Below are 27,893 nucleotides of genomic sequence, written 5' to 3'. Positions count from 1 at the left end.
CAGAGCAGAAGTGGGAATAAGAATTAGTATCACCTACCAGAATTCTGAAGAAAGCTTATAAAATATGTAGGCATTAAAACACTCTCCTGAGTGTCCTGACCCAACTAGAATTTCTTTATTTCTGCGCCCCTGGCTAGCAGCTTTTCTTTTAACCTGGAACTCTCTGCTTCTGTGCACATTCAGTCTTCTATCTGGATAGTTAGTTGCTTTTGGGAAGAGGGTTTAAAAGAACACAGTATAGAATTCAGGCCATCACAGAGTTTGTGATATCTATGTCTTCAGAATCTTGTATAGTTTTCTCTGGAAGAGAAGCAGGTATTCACTGCCAAACATATCACCAACCCCTGACCTTATTTTCAGACTAATGAGTATAGATATGCAGGTTCGTGATTTTCTTGCACATCTTGGCTTGCTGTGAAACTAGTTTAATGTCTGAATGAGGCTGTTATTGCTTTATATAGGTAGCTGATGCTTATATCCCCATTAAATTGACAGTTACAAAGAATATTGTTACATAACATGACTACAGCCATGACTGGTCCATACACAGAGTAAAAAAGCTAACCGATTTGGTTTTGTGTACTAAGCTTTTTCTCTCATAGAGCACACACAACATCAAATAAGCTCTTGCCTGATGGCAAATACCTATAATACCTTGAACTATCTGAATTATAAATTATTAGCAGCCTTGCTATGTGTTCCTTTTTATTTTTAGTTCCTGTGGAGTTTGGAAAACAAAGCACATGGTGGCATTGCCACCTATATAAACTTTTAAAAACATTCATCTATTCAAAGGGGCTATGTATCAATTTCTAGTTCTAGCAGCATTTGTTAATGAAATTTTTGTGTAGTTCTGTAAAATAAGTGTGTCTACATGAGTGTGTGTCTCTTCTGAGACTGAGGAATTGCTGAACTGGGCATGAAACCAAAGGGAAATAGATAATGCCACTCAGGAATAAAGTCTAGTCTTTATATTCTGAGTTCAGTTTGGTCACCACATTAGTATGCAAATTACATTTTTTTAAAAAAGACCCTTAGTCTCAGTGCTACAATGAGAGGTCAGGGTTTATATACATACACTCTGCTAAATCTACCTGTCAAGCTGAAAATTCTGCAGCCTTAATATAATGCTAATTTTTATGCAAGACAAGTTCCGGCTTCCTACAACATGTCTAATGATCTCACTTATTATGTATGCAGGGTTTTTCCTCACAAAAATAAGTTACAATTAGGGTTAAATTCAGCTTGGTGCAAATGCAGAGTAAACTGGCTAAGTTTCAATTCACTGCACTTCACTGCAAAATGTGGTGCCTAATTTGTTGCTTCTGAGTGGAAAAAGTACTTTTTTTTTTTTTTCCTGAGTGCTACATACTAGAACACTTTGGAGTAGGAAGATTATTGTGATTTGTCATTTATTTCTTTTGCACATGCTAAATTTATTACTGAAGAATTTTCCTATTGGAACTTTCCTGCCAAATAGGAAACAGAGAAAATAATTTTCTAATCACTTTATAGCATTTAAATAATATGCCAATTTGTAGAACTCATTACACACAAATTTTAATAATCCAAAATATTGGTATAAAGGATTTTTAAATAAAATCAACTGGGGGAATGCTATTGGTGTGCTTTAGGAAAGAAAAAACCAGCACTGGTTACTGTCAGCTACCTAAAGAAATAATACTGTAGGAACAGGAAATGATAAAAACAAAGCACTTTTTAAACTTGTTTGCATTGTTAGTTATCATAGTTTAATATTTTAAACAATAAAAAAGTTTGCACCACTTGATGATGCAAGTATTAACACAATTCAATACAGTATCTGCTAAATAAACAAGTTTGGCAGCTTAGCAAATATCATATGATTGCAGCATCCATGATTTGAATTCAAACAGTTTTTGTTTCTTTTTCTTTTTTTTTTTTTTTTTTCCTCTGCAAAAATATTGTAAATTAGAATAGCACACTCCTGGGTTCTGGACGGTGTCTGACCCCAATGAGTTTGAGGAAAATACTTCTAGTGCATGGCCCCTGTGCAGAACTGCCCAAATCAAACGATTGTCTCCTTTGAGTTCCTTTTGAGGGACTGCAAGCCCAGCAGGGACTGCTGGTTGGAGGGGATGTTGGCAGACTTTGGGATTAGGAGTATCACCCGCTGATTGGTCCGACGCCATTCGTTGTATAACCTACAGTGATACCTAAAGGATACCTGGGGAGAGAAGAGAGGTGCACTGTGTTTACGCTTACTGTGGTTCTCCAAGGAATCAACTGGGGTCTGGGAAGAAATGCCTTCAAGTAGAACAGAAAGCTGATAAGCAGCCTAATTGGGTGGGATAAAACTGAGCAAAAAGTGGCAGGCAAAGATAAGGCCTACTATGTCTATGGCTTGTTCCCCAAGTTGCCACAGAAAATCAGCCTGTGCCCTACTTCGTGCTCTTGCCTACCTCTCATTCCTTTTTTTATAACATGAAAAATCAGACATCCTGTCTCTGTCTTTCCCAAGAACTAGAATTATTGGCAGCCACTTACAATGAGGAGGAGTTTGGGGTACTAACATGATGCAGGTTGTTAAACTGACAAATAACGTAATTGGCTGGATGGTGAAGGCTTGCAGGTAAAGCTGTGCGCAAACGTCGTCAGGGCTGTATGTTCTACCTTGTAATGCTTTATTGCTGAAGGCATCGCATTCAAGACTGACTACTATGGATATACAAGATAGCTTGATCCTATATTTTTTTTAATAGTTTGCTGTTTATTTTAGTGACAGCCTAGTGTAGCAAAAGTTATGTCTGTGTAAGATGATGTACATTTGCAGTTTAAAAAAAAAAAAAAAAAAGAAAAAACCCCAACCCAAACCTGTAAACTGGCTTGGGACATTTTGGGTGAAATGTTCCACATGACAATTATTATGTTCTTGAGCTGTGGGCAGGAGGGACCCACACAGTAAGCTTTGTCTTGTTCACTGTTCTGTCTTCATGTGCAGCTGGTCATCTCTCACTGATTTTCATGCACCTGTGCCACTTCTGTAAGTCAATGCTATTCAGAGGGCAAAAGGGGCGCCATAAAGGCTGGAGGTAACATGCTTGGTTAGTGCAGGTGGGTGGAAGATGCTGCTGACTCTGTTTGCAGAGAAGTGGCTGTGTGGGCTGTTGTCAAAAGGGCCTGTGCTTCTTGCTTTCCCACTCCTACAGCAATGACAAGCTGGCTGCCAGTGAGGTATGGAGGGATGTCAAGTAATACACATGCCTATGAATGTATCCTTCAAACCCCTTTCCTCATTGCAAAGAAGAGTGCTTTAAATAAATTATTTACCTTTCTATAAAATCCTACTGGGGACAAAAAAAGGACTTTTTTATTATTATTATATCTTTTTACAGCTGTCTGCTATTAACTAAGGCAACCTATAGAGCTTTTGTTCACTAAACAATTGCACAAAGTCTGCTGCCCCTGAAGGTAGAAGTCTATATCTTCATTTCTGTGGAACATCTTATATGAAAGAACATGAGAAACCTCTATTAAAAAGGCACTGCAGTATCAGCAGAAATCATGGGGGGGGGGGGGGGGTAAACACACAACATCTGCAAAGATGAATGCTATGCAAAATGCAGTGACTGCTTCAGAGGACTGAGCTAGAGTTTAGGTTGAGTCTTCAAAAAGCATCACAGGAGATTCTTTGAGGAAGGGCTGCATTGTTAAGCCAGGCTTTAACTGCTTGTTTAAGGCATTTTCACAGGATATCCTAGTTGAGTTTGACAGCTTGTTTACAATGGGTTCTTGCCTGGAGGCAGTTTCCGAGTGATGTCAGCTACTGAATTTCAGCAGAGCTAGGGTTACTCACCCTAAGCTGTTACACTGGATTCAAAACTCTTGAGATGCTGAACAAAGGCCAGATTCACGTTGGTCCCTGGCACAGTAAACTCCTTAGCTCGCCTACTTCAATAGGGTAGCAAGAGGGGTGTCTATGTTTCTAACTTACTCTGAATTAATTTGGGCTAGCCTTTGTTTTAAACAAGCCCTTATGTTATACTGGAAGCTATAGGGCCAAATCCTGTTGTACTCCAACCTGCTACTTGATCTTACAGGAGTCAAAATTACCTGCGAACAAGAGAAAGCAGAGTGTGGCCCTAAATTCTTAGTTTAAATAGCAATCATCTGTTTTGTGTGTGAAGCTTTCTTCTTGGAAGTAGCAGGCTTTTTTTTTTTTGTGTGTGTGTGTGTGTGTGTGTGTACATCAGTTACAGTGATTAAATGCAGAGGAAAAGCAACAGCATCTTATGGAGAACTTGGCTGTTTTAGAGGAAGGGATAAAATAGCTTCTTGGGTGCTAAAAATAGTATCTCTCCTGTTCTCTGCTCACTGGGATAACTGTGGTGTGTAAATAATCTATATGCCAGGTTTTGCCTCCAGAGAAAATAAGCTGATTTATTTGAAGTAAAAGGAAGTTTCAGTTTTCTTAATTTTCCCAGGACCTAAAGGAGCTTTATATCACGTTGTGTGTAATTTACCCCGCAGCACTCAATACATTCCCTGCACAGCCATAACTGAGCAAGCTGTACAGGATTCTCTCATTTCCAAAAATTAAAGGGAAGGTGCTGCTGAAGCACTTGATGGGGCTAGCACCTCTCTGCATGGGTCCATTCCTTGCCGCCTGGCCAGGGAAGCGTGGAGCCTCCCCAAGGCAAATGCAGGCTGGGGCTTTCCTGCATGACTGATGGGTCTCAGGCCGCTGAGCAGAGAGCAGGCATGTCTTCCATGCATAGGGCTCTCGGTGCCATTTGTAAAGTAGTTGCTTTAAATCTCTACCTTGCAAATCTGCCCTCTGAGAAAGTGTGTGAAAACATTGTCACTCAAGCTTTAATCTGCAGATATACTTAAACCTCCTCAAAACTCTTCCATCCAGTACTAATGCTCTGAGGGCAATGAGGGCACCTCCTGCACTGTGAACAGAGCCTGAGAGTCCTTTCCACCACTTTTCTCTGCTCTGCCCACTGAATTAACCCCATGCTGAACAGGAGGGTTCCTGCCTTGCCCTTCCCTGATGAACACAGGGCTTCATTAGCCCATCCACTTCCTGCTAGTCTGAATAATAGATTAGAGTGGAATTACATCTTCCCGAACTTAGTGGATGTTAGAGATACTGTATTTCAATTTAATCAACCAAGGTGTGTATTTACATCAGGCTGATTATCACGACATTCTCCAAGTGCCAATAACACATTTCTCTGTATGCTTTTGAAGGAGCAAAATTTATAAAGTGAATAGAAGGGATTTTTCCCACTTAAAATGGAAATACAATAGACGGTGTTAGGGACTACAACTGAGATGTCCGTGTGTCATGGGTAAATAAATTCAACTGCTTAGCCAGACTATCCTTTCCAACTTGCAATGATTTTGGTGCTTGAGAGTTATGCATAGTAGGTAAATTGGACAGCATTTGAGTTTCTAAGGTAGTCATACACAAAGGGAATTTGAACAACCTTTGCTTGAATACCTGACAGACATGTCTACACACAGCGCTGCACAAAATGCAAGTGCCACCTCACTGCTGGAGTAAACGGCCATCCTTTCTAAAGGGAGTGCTGTGGCTTCACAGAAAATAGAAGCAGAAACAACAAAAAGAGAAACTGCAGGAGGCTGAGGCAAAACTCTAAGCCTTCCCTACTCTTGTGCCGCTGCTAAAATTAGCCTGCAGTCCTCTACGGATGAGATAGGGTTTCACTGTTATGAATGAAGTAAATGAGATGTCACCTTTCATAGCTTTCTTGGAGCTAGTAGGTAGTGTGGGGTTTTTGTTTCCCCCCAGCTCTTCTTTTCCAAGCTTACTCTGAGCTCAGCTCAGGGGTTTCTTGCTGTAGGTGAGCTCTACTAACACAGATCTTAAAGCGCCACCTCCTCAGCAGCTTATGCTGGTCAAAACCTGCTGGAAGGAGTCAGCCATACAGAGTGTGGCCATACCCAAAGAAGAAGGGGAGGTGGGCGCTGGCCCTTTGGGATTAGTGGCTGTGCCAGCACCACAGGCAGGGTGGTTGTTGTGGTTTTGGCTGGGTCTGGATAGTGGTTTTGCCCCCACTTAGGGCAGCACCGGCTCAGATGAAGTCTTCCTCCCACAGCAGCACAGCCTTGCACCATCGCACAAGCGTTACCTTCTGTTCCCTGTCTGCATCCACTGGTCTGTTCTCCTTCCCCACCAGAGCTAGAGGTGTGAAATGTCAAACTCAACGGTAACCTGGGTTTTTCAGGGAACTGCTAGACCACAGCTTGACAAACACTTATTTTGGCAGCTGTCCTCTGGGTTCTCTTAATTTCTGCTTGGCCAACTGTTTGTTGGTGTGTTGGGGCCAGGAACTGATCTCAGTTTAACAATTTGGCACAAAACAAGTGGCTTTTAGGATGGATCAGCATGCAAGTGACAGCACACCAGGATGCAGGATGGGAGTAAGGCAGTGATTTAATCTGCACAGCATTTAATCTGCAGCTGCATTTCTACAGTCCTGGCTGTAAGGTGCATTCTGCAATGGACATCCCACAGCACCACAAGCATGAGGAATGGGATATGGGATGCACCCATATCCAAGGCTTTTGAATTGTAAAATTGGCCAAATGTTCCATCAGAGTAAAATCTGAACCCTCTGGGGCAGCCAGGTTGTTCACCTAAAGCTTTTTTGTGTACTGTGCCTTTGCCTTTTGCACATTATATTTGATGAAGCTCCCTCCTATAGCATGTCTCGAACTCCATGTTATTTCATTGTCTCCCTCTTGCTGTCCCCTCTGGTGTTTGGGATTTGGGAATTATTGACCCTAAAGGCAAACTGTCTGGTTTTCAAGACAACTTGAATAGTGTAGAACCAAGAGGTTTCTTGCAGATGTAACAAAATTATCAGTACAGAAGGTAACTATAAGCAATGTTTTGTACAGTGGTCCTCCTGCTCTACAGCACTGTGTAGTTAATTTGTTCTTTTCCTTTTTACTGTGAGTTGAATAGAAAACCAATACTTACTAGGGTCCAAAAGAGGTAAATAGTGAAGAGTGCGACAGTGAGTGCAATGAGGCCAACAGCTTCTAGCCTACTGCTAAAGTGCAGGTGGTCCACTGCTCCTCGTAGACACAACCAGCCAGAGATGGTCGCCAGCGGAGTGATAAACAAGAAGCACACCATGTCTCCAAAGAGAGTCCGTTTCTCATGCTGGGGGCCTGGGTTCCTCAGCCACTGCAGGCAAAATACAGACAAAGCAAGTGTCAGCACTTGGGAGGACGTTCTACCTGAGATGAACCGCTGACTTGCAAAACGCAGACCTGCTCATTCAAGGAGGGAACATGGACCATGCGCAGGATGTGGCTTTGGCTGTCCCTAGAGAGCTCCCACCTGAACTTCTCCCCCTTGCTGCCTGCTGATGTGCTCCTTTAGCCATGCGTACCCCCCACATCGTTTGTTCAGCTATAGGAAAAGCTTCCTTCAGACGGGGAAGTGTTTTGCGTAGTGCAAGCCCTGGCTTTTGGCTGCTGAACTTTTTAAGAAACTCCCTTCTTAATGTGGGAAGAATCACACATTCTCCTGACAACTCAAGAGTGGATAAAATGTTTGTTAATATTTTGCATGCTATTTTATTTTTTTTTTTTTTTTACATTCTGCTTGTAACATTGGCAAAGCCATTTTCAACTTGCTTTCAGATAACCACATGCAAGCTGAGTTAAGTGCACACAAGGTTACTTTTATTAAGAGGATATTAGTCTTGTAAAACAGAGCTCCTGAAAGTCAACTGCTGAAACGAAGGTTGATTTACCAGCTATCAAGCCCATACACCCATGCTCCTATAAAGAGAGTTTTAGCTAGCAAAGGTGAAAGAAGTTCAGCCTACAATAGTACACTAAGACCTTTTAATAAAAAATCCTCATCACTCAAGTCAATATTTGAACAGGAAGACTACCCAGCCCTGCAATTTTTTGCCAATGTAAGCCATAGGATTTGGTCAAAACCGCTCTGCAGCATCCCTTTTTTTTTTTTTTTTTTTCTTATTTGAGTACATAACTGCATGCACAGTAGTACCAAGGATAGCAAGTATTTCTTACTGTGGCACCTGAGCACCCCAATCAGCCTGAGAGCTATATGTATTACCATGGCCACCGAGGGCCATGTACCGCACAGGACTGTGTCTGCCCCAGAGAGTCCACGATCGAAGCAGAGGAGTCAAAGCCGGGAATGGGCAGTAGCAGTGGAACGAGCTGTCATAACTCCAGCTGCCTGCGCGGCACACTATTGATTCCCAGTCTGGCACGTCCCTGCCAGGCCCCCGGCTCCTGAGTGCGGTGGCCATGCTGAAGGCAAGGAAAGCCATGCTCCTCTAGTGATATGTTGCATTATCTGTCATCAAAGCAACAAGAAACCAAAACCACTGTGGCTCTGTGCCACGGCACGTGGATAAGGCTCATGCATCCTTAAACTCTTTAGCTCTCTCTTTCATTCCTCGCAGCATATTACACCTGGCAGTAGAAGTCCTGTCTCTTTAGCTCTAGAAACTAAGGTTGGGGAGGCAACTTCATCCCTTCAGCAGTTAATGCGCTTTATTCCCAGCCACCTTGGGTTTTTTTTCCTCTTCCCTATTACAGTGCTACAGCAATGACCCAGAGGAACAGCAGGACTCAAGAGTTTTGACAAGAGAGGGCAAAGCTAAGAGTGTTGTGCAAGCTAATTAGTATTTCTCATCTAGGTATCCTACCCCTCTATTATTTTCAGGCCCTGCTTCACCTTTTCCCACTTTGCTCGCAACTTGAAAACAAATACAGCATTTTTCTTTCCATCTTCATATGGGGTAAAACAACAGTGAAGAAATTGAGTGCAATCAGGAACAGGTAGTCACTAATCTGGCACTAGTGGAAAGACACAAATCAGTAGATAAGTTTGCCTCAACCTCACCATTTCTCAGATGGAAATAATAAATTATCTACTTCACGGATTTTGTGAGGTTTAACTGCAACACAGTAACTCAGCAGCTGAAGATCCAGTTTTGTGTATGACTCAGTAATTTAGCACAAAAATATGTTCATAAATATTTTTTGCAGGATGTAGGCTTTTCATTTGTTTGAATACTTTTAAAATCCTAAGGAAGTGGAAAGTGCTTCATAACTGCTATGTACTACTATAAGCAAGAAGTTGTAAGGGAAGATGCTAGTTAGAGGGAGGCTCACTATTGGTTTTTTCCTTGTCAAGCAGTGCCTTAAACTCAAGATAATTTAAAATACCAGGGTGTGGTGGGTTCACCCAAACTAGCAGCTAAGCACCCGTGCAACCGCTTGCCCACCCCCGCGTGCTCCCCATCGGTACGTGGGAGAGAATAGGAAGAGTCTGCAAGCAGAGCTTGGTTCAGTAGAGCTTGTACAAAATAAGAAGACATATGTTTACATTTGAACAGCTTTTTATTCTATTGAAACTTTATAGAGAACACTATAAAGTCATGTGTGAAAGGCTCACACCATTTTCCTTGGAGCTTTCGATCCATTTACTTAAAAACACCCCTAAGGGCACATGCATAACAGTTCCAGGTTATATTTGGTTGCTTCTAGACAGGACTGATTGCAACCTTCACCTTGTTCAGTTTCCACAAATCCCTGTAATGTGAAACTGCCAGGAAAAAGACAGGAACTGAAAGCGCCTGGCAGTGGAGATTCTGCTTTTAAAGGTGACTGTGAAAAGGTTTTGTGAAAAGTATTTGTTTAAAAGGTGACCCACAAGAGAATTGCTGAGCACCTGCAATTCTCTTTCATCTCAATGGGAGTTGCAGGTGTTCATCATTTTCCCAGGGCAGACCTTAAAATGCCAATATCTCTTTATCTCAGTGCTATGTTGTGACTGTCACCCCTGTAACTGGGCGGTGAAGAACGCACTGCAACATTTCGGTGGTCATTTAGTGGAGGTTGCATCCTCAAATCACAGTCTGCTGTGATCCCTTTGGCATCCGCACAGCTCAGCTAATGCAAGAAACACTGTTTATCCATCTGAGCAACAAGGAGGAACAGCACGAATATGCACATGCGAGGAAGCACACATGCTAAGGTATGTGTTGTCATCTCTGCCCTGTGACTTTCATGAGACACAATACAACACACTTGAATTAAGACAGCATTTTACGGTGTGCCATCTAACTTGATTGAAAATTTGAGCAGACTGAAATGGTGCGAGACTGCTTCACTGGCTGATGGCTCCCCGCACTCCTTACACTTGACCCGTATGAACAAATAATCAAACCCAAGCAATTCAGATATTAGCTGGGGCTAGGACAGAAAGAGTAGTACTAAATAATAAATAAAATCCCCACCATTCTACAGTCTAGCCTTAAAAGCTGGAGACATGTCATTAGCTAGTTCTGAAGTGGAAGTCAAAAGCAACGAATAAGTCATATCAGTGGCTGTATGGATTTCAGTCACAACACATATTTTTCTCCCAAAGTAGCGAATACATGTTTCTAAATCTGCTTCTGTTTAGATTCTAGCTTTCAGTCTTTTGTTTTGGAAATGCACACTGTCAAGTTACTTTATAGCTAAAAAAGCCAAGTCAGCAAATCCTTTTGTGAAAGTAAAACGTGCAAAACGATCCCAACAAAGTGCTGAGCTTATTAATTAGCGTGGCAGTACAGTAGGGACTACCCTGCTGGCAAAGAACGAGACGTAAGGCCCGATGCAACTGTCAGATATGCACTATGATATTCTGAAATCTGTCCTATTAAAAGGTGTCAATGTGCTCAATTATTTCTGGTTGAGAAATATATTGGTTGTGGGGGGGGGGGGGGGGGGGTGGTGTGATAAAGAGGGTCATGTCTAGAGCAAAATGCTGGCCTGCCTGGCAAAACACTCTTGATAAAAGTGAACAGTGATTCCTGTTCCTGATACACAGGTGGAGAGCCAGAGTAACAAGACACAAACTGACTTTAGCAATGGTGGCAAGCACGAATTCAGGAACAGGTAAGCGCAGCACCTCATGCACAACCCAATATTGGCTCATGACTGACACAAACAAAAAAAAACCCTGTGCCTGGAGACTAATATACACCTGATGAGAATCTAGCCCATCGAAGAAATGTGGTGTGCCACCTCGACCCTCACAGTAACACATACCAAATGGGGTCTGCTCAGAAACAAAACACCCCCCAAGCCCCGAGCTAACGGCAATGGCTCCATGATATCTCTCTGCTCCCCGAGCTGTCCATGCCATGGCTTCAGCAGTGGGTGCTGCTGCTGCTGTGGTCACATGGACTGCACGCACTGCTCCAACATGGGGGCCTCTCTGCTAGGCCAAGCTCAGCCAAATGGGGCAGGTGTTGCTGAAAACTCCCCCAAGGGCCACCACAGCAATCCGTCTGGGCAGGGCAACACCTTTGGCCACACGTCTCTTTGTCCAGCAAACAAATGTGCCTAAGCCTGCAAGCAGGGGCAAAAGCTCCACTGAGACAGAATGGTGACCTCCTGCGCTCAGACAGGATAGCTTCAACTGGAAAAGAGAAAGGGCATCAAGAAAACGGAAAGCCCACACCACAAGAGGGCACTTTCAAAGTTTGATTCATTTAGGCCAGCAAAGTCATGCTCTTGAGGATGGCCAAAAGAAGGGAGAACTGAAGGGGGACATTAGTGAAGGAGAAGTGCTACTTAAGCTAATGGATAACGTTGGCTTAAGAACAAATGGATAATAGATGGCCATAAGTAAATTTACTGTACAAATCATAAAAAAATTCCCAGCCTTCAGAGGATCCAACTCTGAAACAGCCTCCCAAGAAGAGTGGTGTAGGCTAAAACCCCCAAAGCTGGCACAGTTTTATGAAGGAACTTGCTTACGTTTTGAAAAGTATTTTTGATGTACTGCATTTGATGTGAGAAAACACTGTTAACAGACCCGAGTCTCCTTCACATCACAGGCTGACATGTGTAATACACATACAAAGATTTGTTGGAGATGATTCACAAAGCAGAGCTGAATTTAAATTATTATCTGCCCTAGAAAGATTAAACTGAGCTCCTGACCTTCATCAGAGGGTCTCCATGCCTCTGACAACTGAAGGCAAACTCTAGTGCTCAGGAACTTAATGTGGATTTGCAACAGTCCCTGGGAGACTTTTGGTCTATGGTCCTACTACTGGCTTCCAATATTTCACCCGATACTTAAAACTGCATGCAAAACCAGGCTGAGACATCTGCGTGATGTGCCAGCAAAGTGAAGCGTTGTATTTCGAGAAGGAAATCATCAGAACAAGCAGCAACTGAGGACCAGAACCCTGGAGAGGCTCAGAATGGGAATTTATCTAACCTAACCAAAATGAGTTGCCAGCAGAAAACTGCTGTAAAACACCTCCACAAGTCTGAGCTGCTTCACCATTGCCAAAGGCCAAATCCTGGAAGCACTCACCTCCATAGGTCTAACTTCAATTAGGTGACTCACAAATGCTAAGTAAAGTATCTGCATAGCGTTTTCCAGATCAGATCCTAAGGCTACAACCTGTTTCTACTGGGAAGCCCTTTTTAGTTAGCTGTGTTTTCATTGGAAAATTGATTTTACATAAATGTTTCTGGAGTTATACCAGCATTAAAGAAGATACCACAGAGTATGAAGAAAATCCATCACACTGCTTTTTAGTTAAAGGTATTCAAATAGTTATCACATATGAGTCTGGGGGGAGAAGGCAGAAAGGAATTGTCTTCCCTAAATGTGTTTCCCTTTGAACTAAAAATAGCTTATTACACATCAAACTTATCAGTTCACTTCATTCTTTTCATACTGATAGCTCTGCAGTGAATCTTGATGCAAGCAGTCTGTATACAAGCAAAACTGCCAGCAATTATTGTCATTTCTGGTTTCATGCCAGCAGTGGCCAATGGGAGCATTTTGCCTTGGGCTTTAAGCAAGGAAGGACTGATACTAGTTTTTTAGAGTTTCTCTTGAATGAAGACCTCTTGAAAAGAGAAGTTTCTCTTTTCAAAGACCAGGAGGTCCATTTATTGGTTAAAAAAAAATAAAATTACACCTGAATTGTTTTGTTCAAATACTTTTTTACTTGAAAAATTTGTTTTAACCTATTTCAGTGAAATGTTTTTAAACTAAGCTTAACTACATGTAACTCAAAATAAAATCTCCCAGACCAGAATGGTATGTATGTTTGTTTTCAGTGCAATGAAACATTTGGGGTGACTTGAAACTTTCCTAGGTTAATGTTCTGCTAAAGAAAACAAATGTTTGACAGTTACTTTTTAGTTGAAAAAATATTTATATTTCAGTTTTTGGGTTTCCTGCTTAGATCAAACATTCAGTTACTGGCACAGTGTTTCTGTCTTCAGTGGGTGCTTTTAGAAAGGCCATGGTGACAGCTCACAGAGATGTTCCTTTGAGAGAGAGTCCCAGAGAGAGTCCTGTTGAAAGCTAGAAACTAAATGATTTGATCACTGTAACTTTATTATGTTAATGTTATGGCCTCTTTGTAACTGAGTCTGCTCTTATTTAAGTTTAACTCTTATTTTAACTCAAGTTCCAGGGAATATTTAATTGTGGATGTCTGAATGAGCCAAAGGTACCTTTTGAAATAGCAACTGAATTTCATTTGCATGTTTTTGTAAGTGGAAAAAATATGCTATTCATTCTAAGGGTGGCGTATGATACATCTTGTTTGTTTGTTTGTTTGTTTTGTAAAAAGAATAAACCACAGTGAAGATAGGAACCAACCCCAGGTGGTAGCTAAGTGCAAGGAGAGTACTGCAGGCTGTACTACCATAACTGAATTTGCAAACTAGACCTTGGGTAGTTTGCCAGCTGAAAAACAAGAGTTTGATATACAATGCTCCACAAAGTAGTAGCAATAATACAGCAGCAGTAGATGCGGTGTTCAGTTTCTGGATTATGCAACTTTAATATCTAAAAACAGGACATTAGTTCTCTGATAGTGAAAACAAACAACAGAGCTTGCTAAATTTGCTATAAAAATCTATGAAATTTCTTGCAGGTCCAATTAAACAATATTAAATTCTTCAACATTAGTCTGGCTTACTGCTCTTCTGTTTTCCTACTATCCACTTTTAGCTTATATTTCAGGTGATGCTTGTATCAGGTAAAAAGATTTCAAGATGTGTCGAGAAAAAAGATTTTGAGGAACTCTAGGAGAAACAGAGTTTCCTTTTATCTGTGTTTTTCAAAGCTCCCATTCTATGCTGGATGAATGTATTCCCAATTAGGCAGACAAATGTATGCATTCAAGAAAATCAATCAACAAAAACCACGTTTTGCATTTTAAATCAAAAGCAAAGCAGATTTCCTTTTGGCAACACATATTTCAACACATTGCAGATGCCCTGATCTACAAGCTTAAATATACGGAAACTAAAGACATGATAGATAATAAATGCTTGGTAGCTCTATAAAAAGACAGATGCAATAAAACTTTTCATCTTGGCACCTTTTTTTTTTTTTTTTTCCTAGAAAGAGCAAACTTTGACTGGCTCCTATTGGTGGTAGGAAATGCTACCAGCAGGACAGAGATGATAACAAGGCAGTTTAGAACTGTATTACCGAAACATGGTGTCCAAAGAAAAGTCACCAGTACCTAAACCAAAAATAGCTGTACCTTTGAAAACCCACAGCATCTTCCCTCATCTTGCTAGTTCTTAAAGGGTATCATTTGGCCTTTTCCAAAGCAGCTATTTCCTCTCTCATTGTTCATTTACTTTCTCCTGGGGACTTTCCTCAACATTTTTTGCCCTTGATCGCTAGTCCTTTAAATTTAGGAAAGATCAGTTACACATGTGATGGTTTGAAGGCATAGTCTGTTCACTGACAAGTAATTTTTGCTTTTCTTCTTGTTTTTTTTTGCAGAGGGGTGTGGGTTGGGTTGCTCTTGTTTGCATTCTTGCTGTCAGTACTATGAGAAAGATTTGTGCTTGGGAAAAGTCAAGCACTGTAGGAAAACTTTTCTGTAAAGAACATAAAGCAACTACTTATTTCTCTTTAAAGGACAGAGAGAAAAGCTTGTTTTGGTCTCTGCATTTTTCCCCAATAGGAATGAATAGAGAATGATATTCCAGGTGTAAAAAGTACATCTTGAAGAGGTTATGTTTTTCAAACTATATGTGTTGGGGAGTTTATTTATTTTATTTTTTTTTAAATACTTTAACTCAGACATACCTCTACTGGAAGTCTACACGGCTGCTTCAAATTCTTCCTGTCTGACTTGGGTGTCTGGGGGAGGGCATTGTCGCAGCTGAAGACAAGTAGGTAAAAAAGTATCTGCGTTACCTTGCCCTTCTTATTTTGCCTTTTTTGGGTCAAGAAGGGAGGCAGGATGTACATACTTAAGCTATCCACTCCCAGCCTTAATGTGCTGTACTGACAGCTGCAGTTTCTCCAAACTTAGATTCATGAAAGTTTTCCTTGTTGGTGACTGCACTGAGTCACCATTTTCCTTCTGGCTTTAAGAGTGATCCTTCTACCAACCACATGCAGCAAATCTGGTGTCTCTTCATTACAGTAATTTAATGCTAATGACTTGCTTCACTGAGCAGTGGAGAGGAAAAATAAGTAAAAAGAATCCCAACAGATAAAACCAGCATGACTCAAAGTCTTGCACAAAAAATACATTCATATTTCAGTGTAAGGCTTCTGGAAGTTTTAAATTACAATGTAAGCTCATCTTAACTACTTCATGCATAGATGTAGGTTTTACGTTTGTGGGGTTTTTTTTTAATTTATTTTTCTTTTCTAGCATGAGTTCTACAGGCAGCAAGAGATTGGGAAAAACTGAAGTTAATTTCTGCCCAATATTGTGCAGATTATCCTGACTTTAATTTTTCCTTCCATGCTGTTTTGCTTCTGAGTTTAGACTGTTAACTAAGTGGTTTCTCTTTGTTTGTTTATTTGCAAAAAATGAACTAATAGATAACAAATCCTGGTTGGTTTAAAACATGTAAATAACTTAAAAGCAATACAAGTCTGACTTATATGGTCACATAATGTTCTTATACCGTATTTATGTTGCAGCCGGTTGTTTTCTAACAACATTTTATTGCACATAAATATATTTGTACTGCCATGGTTTGTGTTTGTTTCCGTCCTACACCAAGTGGAAGCAACATAGATGCAATGGAAACTGAAATGAAAATTATATATAATACTCATAATAAAGCTTGCGCAATCTTTATGCTGAAACATAGCAAAAGCATCTACGTGAATAATGTCACACATTTCTAGAGTGGATTTCTTTCTGTGGATTGGCTCCATATAAGAGAACCTTATATAAAAGTAAAAATCACTAACTGAAATTACTGCAGTTTGATTTCTCTGTGTTTGTTTTGAGATCCTTCCAGGCTTGTGACAAGGAACATCAGATCAATGCATATCAACCACCACATCATAAACTTTTCTTTCCTCCAGTGTCGAGAGTTTCTGCTGCTTCAGCCTGGGTCCTCTGTGTCAAATGTCGCCAGGCTCTTACTGGCAGTGGAGTGACCATGACATGGGAGAGAGAAGTAGGGCTACTCAGCAGCAGCTGCTTTTTTCTTTGAGATGCATCATCCCCAGACAAATTCATAATGAGATATCCGTGTGCCCAAGCGCGTGTCCCGCACACCTCTAGTTTCCAGCGGACTGTAAAAGGGTGCTGCGCATCTAGCACGCAGTAGAAGGGGTGGGTGCGGACCTTGCCTGTACTTCTTGAATTGAATTTTGCAGTATCGTGAGCCCTGGGACTGAGGGGAATGTGTAAACAGACTATGTCTTTTGGATTACTGGCAAATAGCACCTTTTAACTGGCTGGGGGTGTCTCCAAACAATCCCCTTATCTGAAGAAGGAGCTCTGAAATCAAGCAAAATGGCTAAACTTGCTCTGCTGATGCCTGCCAAGTGCCTCAATATCAACATGTTGTCTAGCAAAAATGTGACTCCAAATGTCAGCTCCAAAGATGCTACAGAAAGCTTATGCTCCAGTAGATTATGTCTGATTGATGTTGGTGGTTTCAATTCTCTATGCCAGAGCTTGCCAGGTGCCCTCCAGAAGGAAGACGAACAAAAGGACTCAGTGATCTTCAGTATGAAAAAAACTCTTTTTCTGTCACAATCTATCTCTTGCTCCTTTATGACAATATATCATGTTCTCTCCACTGCAGCTATTATGAACAAGTTCACAAGTGACTGAGAAATAAGGAAGTCCCAGGTCACAATGGAGAGCTGAGGAGCATCAGCCCAGCCTCTGAGTGGAAGTCCCACCAGAAGCAGGGTCACCTGGAGGGGGTGTGACAGTTCCCACCCAGTTAGCTCAGTCCGTAAGCATGGTAGTGTAAGTGCTGAAATTCAGATAGGGCATGAGGGGGGATCTGCACTTACCTGCAGCACCTTTGCCACCCATTTAACTAAATTTCTGAAGGCTCAACATAAAGCAGTTCTTACCGACAACTGTAAAATCACACAGGGAACATTTGAAACATGTAGGCGAACAAGGAACTGTAAAGGATAACACTCCTTTTGGCTGACCAACCTTTGACAAACACCTGTGGAGGAGATGAAATGTGTGCATTCCCTGGTGTGGGCTTCTTTCACTTGATGAAGCACAAGTCACAAAGCTCCTCCACCCAATGTAGCAGGAGGCAAAAGATATAAATGGTGGATGGCAATGAACGTACCACTTCCCTTGAACGCTGAAGGAGGGGTAAAATCCACACTGTAATGCCTGATTCATGGTTCAGAAACACAATTCTTCTGGGAAAAAGAATCTGAGTTAAAAAAAGAAGTGGACCAGGAATGTTTGAAGCTTCACAAGTGCGATGTTGAGAGGATGGATCTGCCTGACAGACTGTACCACTGTTTCCTGCCTCTCTGGTTGGGTTTTGGGTGTCAAACAGTGAGCAGATTGTACATTTCTTGGGAGATGTTTCTCCCCAGACAACAAAAACATGTCCTGTGGCATAGATAAAGGAATATCTCCCTTGAGAAGTACATAGTTTGAAACTCATTTGACCAGAGAGAAGCTTATGATGGACAAAAGATACGAAGGATAAAAGAAGGAATGGAGGTCAAAATGAATGCTATTTTTCCTTTGCTTTTCCTTGCAAAAGAAATCCAGGAAAAAAGAGGCTGCTGTGCCCAGAATAACCTGGTGAGAGAAAGCAAAAGTGAGCTCCCTGCATTTTTGCACCCTATGCATGATGTACACAGGAGGCAGGATACAGTTGTAGATATGCCCCTTGTATCTGAGCTAAGGAACGCCTGTTTGAGTGCATGGGCCCACATCCTTAGTGTGAACATGGGCAACTGCTTAAAAGAAGGCAAAAGGCCATCCTGCAACAAATTTTTATGGAGTACTTGCTTTCACTTCAGAATGAACTAATGGCAAACTAGCAACATGCCTGGGTGCGCAAGGGGAGAAATGCTGTGGGTTCACTAGCCTGTTCTGATCAAATCATGAAGCGCAGCAAGAAATCCTCTGCTGCTTCCATAATAACATACACAAGGGAGGAAGGAATACAGCTGAACAACAAGTTGTGCCACTTACTGCTCACTTCATTTTAAGCCCACAACTGCTGCAGCCTCTCCTGGGTGCTAACAGCAGGAATGAAGTCAGATATGACATTTCTAGAAAAAGCAAGTGAAGTATCTCAATTTGTTTCCATTGAGATTTCCTTCACACCCACAGCTAAGCCGCTAAGAAGCAGTGATCAATCCAGTGAAGGGATGAGGAGAAAACATAACACCGTGTCCTCTTCTTTTTCTGCCCCCCTTAAGAAAGTGGATAACATGTCTTTGAATAATCAGAAATAGAATTTTTTTCCTGATGGAAAATCTTTAGCAGAAAAGATGAATGTGATGATTGATTCTTTCAGGCACTATTATTTATATTACTTGTCACTGACCAATGGATGGGATATATTCTCTGCATGAGATAGGGCCTGCTGAGGAGTTACTGGATAAGCTTCTATGGGCTGTGCTCTACAAATTACTTTATGAGTACAATAGTCCCTCTTGACCTCCTAAAATGCATTGGTGAACTCATCATTCACCTCCACTGAAAGGACCATTTACCATTTCCATTATTTTGTTCAGAGGAATCTTTGGAGAACCAATTATCTTACTAAATGAAGAGAACTTTGACTCCTCACCCCAAACACACATGTGCGCACACACACGTGAGTTAAAAGCAGGTGGCCACTCTGGTTTGTCACTTGTCCAACCATTACAACAGGTTTCTGTGAAAGATGGTCCTACTATACCTGATTCAACCTCCCTCCGTGCCCTCATACTCTAGGTAATTCAGGCAGACAGACAGGACAGTGCTTTTAGGACACAGAAGATGAGGGAATCTGCACGTTGCATCTGCTTTGCTCATACTTGGGGAAGTTTCAGATTTGCTGTAATTACTTGCATGGAGATGACTTTGGATTTTCAAAGAACTGTGTATTAAATAAGTACAAACTTTAAGGACAACCTTAAGTTATACTAACGGAAATCAAGAAGTCTGACTGATATCTTTCTGCTTAATTTGTCCCCTTGCATACAACTCATCTTAGTTACTCTTTGTCTCTGGTGCTCTCAACTTTAACAGTACAGCTTCAATTCCCTTCTAAACGGAATACATACTCCTTGTATAAGAACACAAAGGACTTCAAAAAAGTCAGTTGCTTTTTTCACGACCTTTTCTGCAACTGCATGTAATTGTTGATGACTGAACTACAATACTGTGGGTATGGTAGCTGAGAAGCAAGAATAGATTAGGTAGTAAAGAGAAAAACATCATAGTACAATGTGTACTATGTTTCAGAAATGTTCTTGCACCTGGTTCTCATTTGTCCTCAGCTGAGAAACAAAAGACAGCTTTATCATTATTATTGTTGTTATTATTGTTGTTGCCATTATTTATTACTGCTTTTGCCAAAAAAGAAGGCTCACTTCATCAGGGAATGATCAAGTGACCAGACGCCCCCTCAGCCTGGGCAGGGTTAGCTTCGCTTTCAACTTCTTCAATCATCATTAGCTCTGAACAATGTCACATCCCATTTGTGCAAAGCAAGCATCATGAGCAGCTGTTGCAAGGAACAGCTTGAAGAAGCTGGACTCTAAAATCAAACTGTTTACTTTGCACTGCCTCTGCACTGCTTATCTTTCTTTTCAGAAGGCAAATGCAGAGTGGCATCGTCCTCGCGCCAGAACTCCAACTGAAAATTGCTTGGTGCAGGCTCAGAGCAGCTGGCTGAATGAAGATGTTACCATCTTCATTGGAGAATGCTCAGTCATAAGGATTTTGCTGCTCAGTTGCTGACAGCCTGAGAACACTCAACAGCAGCATCCCTCAAACTGGAACCAGCTTCCTGGGAAAGGCTGGAGTCCTGCTAGAAGCACCAAACAACAAGCCAGAGGCAATCAAACACAGCTGGCCTGGGCTTGCTCTGGTTAAGGCTTGACAAGGCTACAGGTCTTGTGCTAAATACCGGGTCATGTAACTCTCTTTTGCTGCTCCTAAGGAAGAATGAAGATATCCTTAGGCTTAGACACAAAATGTGCATGCCTAACTCAACCCAGCATAAAGCAATTTTGGTAGTCTTCAATGTGAACTGCTCACACACCCCCTCTGCACGGGCCCCTGACCCACTTCCCAGCAGCCAGTTTTATCCTCTATCCTCTCATCTGTGAATAAAAGCAAAACAAGATGCCTCCCCTCCCCCTTGTTTTTAATACCATATCTCCTTCAACCAGTTCTGCTGCAATTTACAGGAAAATGAAGATGCACAGGAAGGACATCTTGTCCTGAACCCAGGTTTAGCATGTGAGCACCTGTGTCACCAACTAGTATGGTAAGACGCTTCTAATTACTTTTGTAAAATGCTATTATTTGTTATTCACTTTAATTCCAACACTAACCATATTTTTTAGGGATTTTTTTTCAAGTTAAAATAGGGGAAGAGAAAGATCATTAACAGTGTAAAGACAGTAATCTTGGCTTTTTTTCTGGGTTTTTTTTTTTTCTTTTCCTGAGGACAAAAAACCCCCAACCTGGCAAACTTTATGCAGCCGCAAAAGCATCTATAGTTGGCAAAAACTGAATTTTAATTGATAAAGGAGAAACAATCATCCAATTCACTGTTGAGTCTGGTACACAGGCAAAAGGAGGCCAAAAGGTCACCCACAAATGGCTAAACATGCCAGACACAGAGCAAGAACAATTCCTTCTTGTGAGCTTGACACGGAAACTAGGTTTCTATGGCTCCTTGGTTTGTTACCTCTCTCTCAAAAGCAAGAAAAAACCCATAATCCTGACTTATATTTAATATGCTGAATACTGATGCTTGTCTCACATTCCACAGAAGCTGTTACTTACCTCTCTTCCATCCTCTACCAAGCTGGCTGATATACTAGGAATTCCCTGCACACAGTTTCCCAAATCTTCACTCGTGTTTACAGTGAAGCAAACCCATCAACCCCATTCTTCTCACTTGTTTTCATTTGGTTCAAAATAAGAGTTTTGTTACCCCCGCCCTTTCCCTGAGCTCCTGCCCTCATCTCGCCAAGCCCAAAACTCACAGCTTGCTTTGGCTTCAGCGGAGCTGCAAAGGCTTTGCAGTGCCTATATAAGAACAAACACGATTTGCTCATTAAATCTAAGCTTTGGGGGATGTGCCCCATGTACTGACCTCCACCAATGGCCTGGGTTTGCGCTCCACTGCAAACCTGAAGTGGCAGAGTTCACAGTAGCTGGTATTTGAAGATGACAGCCAGTGCTCCAGGCAGCTGCGGTGAATAGTCCCCAGGGTCCCCGTACATTCGCAGGGGGAAAGCAGGTCTTCCTGACTGCTGCCCTCATGGCAGATCCTGCACATTGGCCGGTCATTGAAAGGGCTGCTGGAGGAGGAGAGAAAATTGCTGGTCAGTACACAGGACTGTGATCTAGCCTCTCTCTCTTTCTCTCTGTACAGCACGAATTAACAATACGGGAAGCATTTGCAGCTTGTGTACTTTGTTCTGTAGTTAGTACACCAAGCTGCTGGGCTAATGGCTGCAGGCATTTTGGTATTCTTGTTTAAAATACCTCTTCTGTGGAGGGAAAAAAAGTGGAGAGTGAAAAACACATCAGAGTGGCAGCTGAGTGACAGACGACCAAGTGCTTCTGTATCTCTGTATTTCCCACTTCTTCACAGTGCAGCAGAGCATCCACTTCAAGAAACCTCTAAATGCATCAGGGAAGTTTTAAACCTGCCCTACCTGGGCAACTCTCATGCTAGCGATGATCTGTGCCATCACTCCGGACCTACAAGGTAGCATGTCTTATGCTAGTAATGATCCCCTGACCTTTAGGGTAAGCTGTTTTCAGTGAGCAACAGCAAAGGAGTACTGGAACTGAAACAACAGCACCTTGCCCTGCAGTGTTGTGAAGGCATCTTCATAAGACAACTTATAACAGGCAGGTGTGTGCAGGCAGGAAGCTCCTATCCCTGGGTTGTACCTCTCTTTGGGACAACACCCCGTGAGCAGCTCAAGGAGTGATATAATGGCACTGGAAAGGAGGACTGTGCCAAACACATCCCTCTTGCATGGCTGCCTGTGGCTATTTCTCCTGTATTGCCTCCCCAAGGGAGGGTGGTGTGCTAACATGCAAAGGGGGATGGGTGCTCCTCTTGCCAGTGAAAACCTAAAGACTCTGATTTGAACTATTAAGACTCTCCGTTTTAGAGAGGAATCTTTCAGGAAAGAGGAAGGCAGTAACGTGGCTTCCCAGAGTGCTCCGGCTTAACACAGGTTGCGAGCCCTGGTGCTGCTGAAGCACGGATCCACTTCACTGCAGCTTCAACTCAGCCCCCCCAGCTGCCCAGGCTGAGAAGGTCGATCTCTTGGCTGAGGTCTCAGGAACAAAAACTCTCCCTACCACATACGCCACCTCAAGTGATCTCAGAAAAGCAGTGATGGTGACAAAACCTCATTTGCGGATAGAGTACGGTGGCACACAGCTGTTCCCTCTGTCCCTCTTCTGGCTCTTTGCAGGCTGCCCCAGGGAGACCTCACTCAAGTGTAACTGCAGGCAAGTGTAAAGAAGGCAGCTGGCTCCTTTCAATCTGCCTGGTAAAACAGTACGAAGTTGTGCTCAACATTCTGCATGCATATCCAAGCTGTGCAAAATATACAGGGTTTAAAAAAGTTGCTACAAGTAAAGGGGAAAAGGGCCTTTCAGCCTGTCACATTGCACATACAGCAGCCATTAACAATTTCACTCTTCACACAAGTGCAGTGGATTGCACTGTTTGCTGTTTTGTGAATACCCAGGGCTCCTTCAAGACCTGTGCAGTCTTTCCAGCTTCACATCGGTGAAGCGGAACTTAACTTTGACCCAAGTATCAAGTCTGGACATGGCCAAACCCTTAAGCATCCTCCTTCTTGCTTTTAATGAAGACAAAGCCAACCTGAAGCAGGCTAGTGTTTCAAAGGGCATATTTCACCACTAATCTGCCATTCCAAACTGACAGCAGAAATAGCCGCTCTCAATCATCTGGACGATGGCTGAAGTGGCAACACTTGTGTGTACACCTCTGCTAGAAAGAGCTTGTCTGGCTGCTCAGCATGCCGGCTTGGGAATTGTTAAGGAAACATGCTGCAGAAGTGCTGGCAGCAGCACGCAGGCTAAACACAGCACCCCGTGCCAGCCAGCGCCCGCCAAAGCCTCCCGCTACCTATCAGGGCAAATTATTGCAGCTGGCGCACTTGAGCAGCATCATCCCCAGACAGCTTGCTTCCCCCTTCTTCACCGAGTGTAATGGTGAGTGTAATTACACTGAGTGTAATTATGCTACATGTGTAGCATAATGGTTATGAAGTTAGGATGAGGGTTTAATTACAGGTGTGCCACCACATCTTCCCTTCGAGCACCCGTGGGACCTGTGGGTGGCAGCTGGGGAGGTTGCACTGGACCCCACGCCGGGAGGGGACCCATCCTGTCCCACCACCCCCACCTCCCCCATGTACCTCTGCGTGGCAAGCGTTCGCACGACGGAGGAGAGCAGCTGCCCATCTTTGGCTGACACCTGCATGACATACTGCGGGCAGCTGCTGGCTGGGCCGCTGCTGCTGCCACCGGGCAGGGTCTTGCCGTCAGGTGCCGGTGGGTGCTCCGGTGGGACTCCCGGCAGATGACTGCAGCGGCTCGTCCTCATGGTGGCGGTTGGTGGGTCCCCATCTAGGGAGAAGCGAGGAGAGGGTGGTGGGGTGGAGGGAAGGGGCACATCCCTCCCTGTCTGCAACTCTGCCGCACTGATTGATACCCGGAGTGAGAAAAAACATCCCCCCACACCCCCCACACCCCAGCCCTCCCAGTCCTGCTCAGCAGGGAGAGTAAGCTTACAACGGTACGTGGTGTGGAAAAACAGCCTGTACATCTCAGATACTGCGAGCTGGGGCTCCGCACTGATTTTTTTCCTCTGCAGACTCCTAAAGTCACAAGTGACAAATGGAAAGACTGAACCTTTTTGTCCCCGCCGCCCCCCCCCGCAGCTGCTGCAAAGGAACATACAATCTTCACCTTGTGTGCTTTTAAACTTAAAGGATGCCCCCATCCACCAACGGGTAAGTTATGTATTGGAGGAGAAAGTGGCCGATCAGCCCCAAATCCCCTGTGAAAACACTCCACTGCTGCCAAGTGCCTTCCATCACGAACCCACAGCAGAGCACAGACCCGGCAAATAATCCTGTACAGGGCTTTTGTCACACTGACTTGCTTAATAACAGCCTGCGTGCAGTAATAATTTATGCCACAAGGTGAGACAGAAATCACAGCTTGCCTGTGTCTTTCTTCTCTGCTTTGCTCTTACTGCCATCACTTAGAGTGTATTCTGCATGATGCTTTCAACAATGGTAACTGGAAAGCAGGGGTTATCTGGTAACAAAGAGCCTGGGAATGTAAACTCCCGATACCTTCGTAAGATGTTCCTTTCTGCGTGTGCCTGTTTGTGAGAGGAAGCTGGGTGATTCAAGGGGCAGAACACCAGGCTGTGTGTGCTTGCTCTCCAGGTTGGTCACCAACAGTATGGGGTGGATTAATCCCTCTGCAAAAGTGGGAAAAGACCTACTAGCACGACTTGAGATGCCTGGCTACAGTCACATGGAAATCCTACAGGTTACTACTCTGATATCCACGTGTTGAGATGAGGCACTTTTGTCTGCACTGCATTTAACCCTCAAAAAAAGTGTTTTGCATCAGACACCACTGTTACTTGTGTAGTACGAGTACCACAGCAGGAAACAGAGTCTTTAAAAATTCAACATTAGTCCAAAATGGAGGTATTTCTCTGGGTTTTACACGAAATCTTTTAATTTTATCTCATTGGATTTGAGCAAATGGCAGTGCTAACTTTCTGAAGTCTCCTGAATGGATGTCTTTGGCAGTAAGACTTTGTAGCATGTGAAGATGTGATGGGGGTGCTGGACCACTTGTACCGTGCAAGTTTTCACGTAGGGATTTATATTCTTAGAAAGGCATCTAAAATAGCAAAATGCTTGGCAAAGTGTTTGCTTTACAGGATTATTTCTGTTATTTTCAGACCATGCATACCCCAGAGAGCGAACTGGAGGCTGATGAGACAGCTTACAGGGGATATAGTGTTCAGAGAATGGGGAAGGAAATCCGACTCTGGCTCTCATTTACAATGAAAATGAAGCAAATGGCTGATTTCAAAACCATTAACACATAAAAGATGCAGACTTTTTAAGAGAATAAGAGCCACGGACTCTCCAAGGAGACCATGGTATCAGCAACATTTTAGTTTTAAAATCCGTGCTGAGACTGTTTAACAAGAATATTCAGCAGCTGAGTAGCTGCTTCATTAAACTTAAAAAGCCTAGGCAGCACCATGCTTACAAATCCACACTACAGAATTCTATATTTCTTTTCTCGTTGCTTCACTGACCTCATTAAACACAACAGTGGGCTTATCGTTGCGTATAAAGTGACCATCCAAGCCTTTACAAACACATCCATCAGCCACTTGATGAGTTCAAATCATTTGCTGAAGCATCAGATGATGCAACGAAATGCAAAGCTTTAAAGCACACCAGAAATAATGTAGCTATATTCCAGCAATGACGTTAATTCAAATTTCTGTGTACAGTACTGCATTGATATCCCACTTTGGCATAGCAAATACATGTAACCCCTTTCTACCTAACTCAATTTTTTAGAGAAAGTTGGAAGTTACATCATATTTTCCTGATTTCAGAAGAATCATTTTCACACAAAATCCATGTATGTGCATGAAAGTAATACAATTATAGAATTCAATAATATGTGCTTTAATACTGAACTTCGTAGTAAATAATGAAGATTGTCCTGTGAAGCGCAGAGATCCTAAGCAAATCTGAAGTCAAAGCTGACATTAAGGAACATTAAATCTTAATATCCACAAAACCCCAAAGTCAGTATTTACCTATATGCCTGTATTATGTTCTGTCACAATGTTTTTCACCTGAAAAAGGCAGAAATCTGTCACAAATATCTTAACAGAAGAGGAAAAATGAAGAGCAAAAGAAGGAATATGTGTTTAGATAGTATTTAGGGAGAGATGCAACATTAAACGGTGGAAGCCAGAATATCAAGATATATTTCAGATGCCAGAATATTCAGAGAATTTGGTATGATGGATATATGTTTGAAGAAATCTAGTAATTAGCTCTTTTTTTCTTTTCTGTGTTACTACACCCACTCCTCTTGAACATCTCTTCTAGCCCAAATCTATTTTAAGACTACCTTACTACTGTAATATTTAAACCAGATCTTTTCCCTGTTCTAGCTTTTCTGCTTTGCCTTTGGTATCAGTCTCTGACTCCCTCTTCTCACCTCCATGACACGAGATATTCTGATGGGAGGTGGCAAAGTTTAACTGTCTTTTAGAGTGTCTCTCCAATTTCAGCACTATCTTCCAACCATCGCTGATAAGTGTATAGTTCTTGGTGCATTTCTTCTCTTTACTTTCTTGTGCAATTACTTCAATCAGATATATAAAAATCCCATTTTCAGGGTTGTTTAATGATCACAAATTGAAAAATCCTGAGATAAGGAGAAATTCTTTTTTAGTCTGTCATATATATGATAGTTTATATATATGTGTGTGTGTGTGTCTCTGTGTTTATCGGTATCAGAGTAAAAGGAAAGATATTGCATATATTTTCTTTGTACCTTAAGTGTGGGGGAAAGAAAAAAAAAAAAGCTGTTACATTTTTAGAGCTGTTCTGTGTCCTCAGAAAATTCAAGTTCCTGGCTGGAAAGAGGTCAGTACAGGTTTTCCTGGTGGGAGGACATAGTGGAACAGCATTCTATTAGTCACCGGTTAGAGCGTCCTAGTTGTGATTTATTCCTTCCGCTTCATTCACCGGCTTATGGAGTAAATATCCCTCAGCGCGCACTGCAAGTCTCACATATGTTCCTGTTACTTTTACATTCAGCGCCCTGGTTTACAGACGTGAAAAGCACAAGTCTCATAATAACAAGTCTACTTCCTTGTTCAGTTTACGCAGTTACAGATGCAGATGGTCACAGTAGTTTGTGGTTATTTATGCTATTTCCTCAAAAAAAGTGCAGGCACTATACATACAGTTAGTAAATTAAACCTAGCTGTCGCTGTGAAGCAATAAACTACAGAAGGGAATGAGGTGCAGTGTACCCAAGCAAATTATCTGAGGTCATGTTGGAGCTGGGTAGAAGACTCAAGTGTAACCTATATCCTTTGCCCCATAATAATTTATAGGATGCTATTCTAGCAAATATTAGGGATAACTTAGACTTTTTTTTCTCTCCTGATCTGTTGGCTGCTACCTGCAGTGTTGAAACGTAAGTCAACGTCATCCGATTTTCTTGCCTCTCTCTGCCCTCTACCCCCTGCTCCATTTTTTAAATCATTCCAAAGTCCAGACTGCT

General features: G+C 42.4%; 1 protein-coding gene across 1 annotated transcript; it reads right to left on the bottom strand.

Moving 5' to 3' along the window:
* Window positions 1-1,949: 1,949 nt before the first annotated feature.
* MARCH3 (membrane-associated ring finger (C3HC4) 3, E3 ubiquitin protein ligase) lies at window positions 1,950-24,141 on the bottom strand. The gene is made up of 4 exons (XM_009889709.1): window positions 23,954-24,141; window positions 21,634-21,838; window positions 6,995-7,204; window positions 1,950-2,206 (listed from the first exon to the last, which is right to left on the bottom strand). Exons 1-4 carry the CDS (start codon window positions 24,139-24,141, stop codon window positions 2,048-2,050), a joined length of 762 nt encoding a protein of 253 aa, XP_009888011.1. The 3' UTR covers window positions 1,950-2,047.
* Between the last annotated feature and the right edge of the window lie 3,752 nt (window positions 24,142-27,893).

The sequence above is a fragment of the Charadrius vociferus genome, unplaced genomic scaffold (assembly GCF_000708025.1).
Source record: "Charadrius vociferus isolate BGI_N301 unplaced genomic scaffold, ASM70802v2 scaffold377, whole genome shotgun sequence".
NCBI classification, from domain to species: Eukaryota; Metazoa; Chordata; class Aves; order Charadriiformes; family Charadriidae; genus Charadrius; species Charadrius vociferus.
This window is presented reverse-complemented; position numbering and strand designations above follow the sequence as displayed.

Bases quoted from the DNA above. Each gene is read 5' to 3' on its own strand.
- MARCH3 (XM_009889709.1), bottom strand. From the start codon at position 24,141: ATGAGGACGAGCCGCTGCAGTCATCTGCCGGGAGTCCCACCGGAGCAC. The intron at 21,839-23,953 runs GTACATGGGGGA...CTCCTCCAGCAG, and splicing joins CGAACGCTTGCCACGCAGAG to CCCTTTCAATGACCGGCCAA. The intron at 7,205-21,633 runs GTCAGTACATGG...TTTTGCCTGCAG, and splicing joins AACCCAGGCCATTGGTGGAG to TGGCTGAGGAACCCAGGCCC.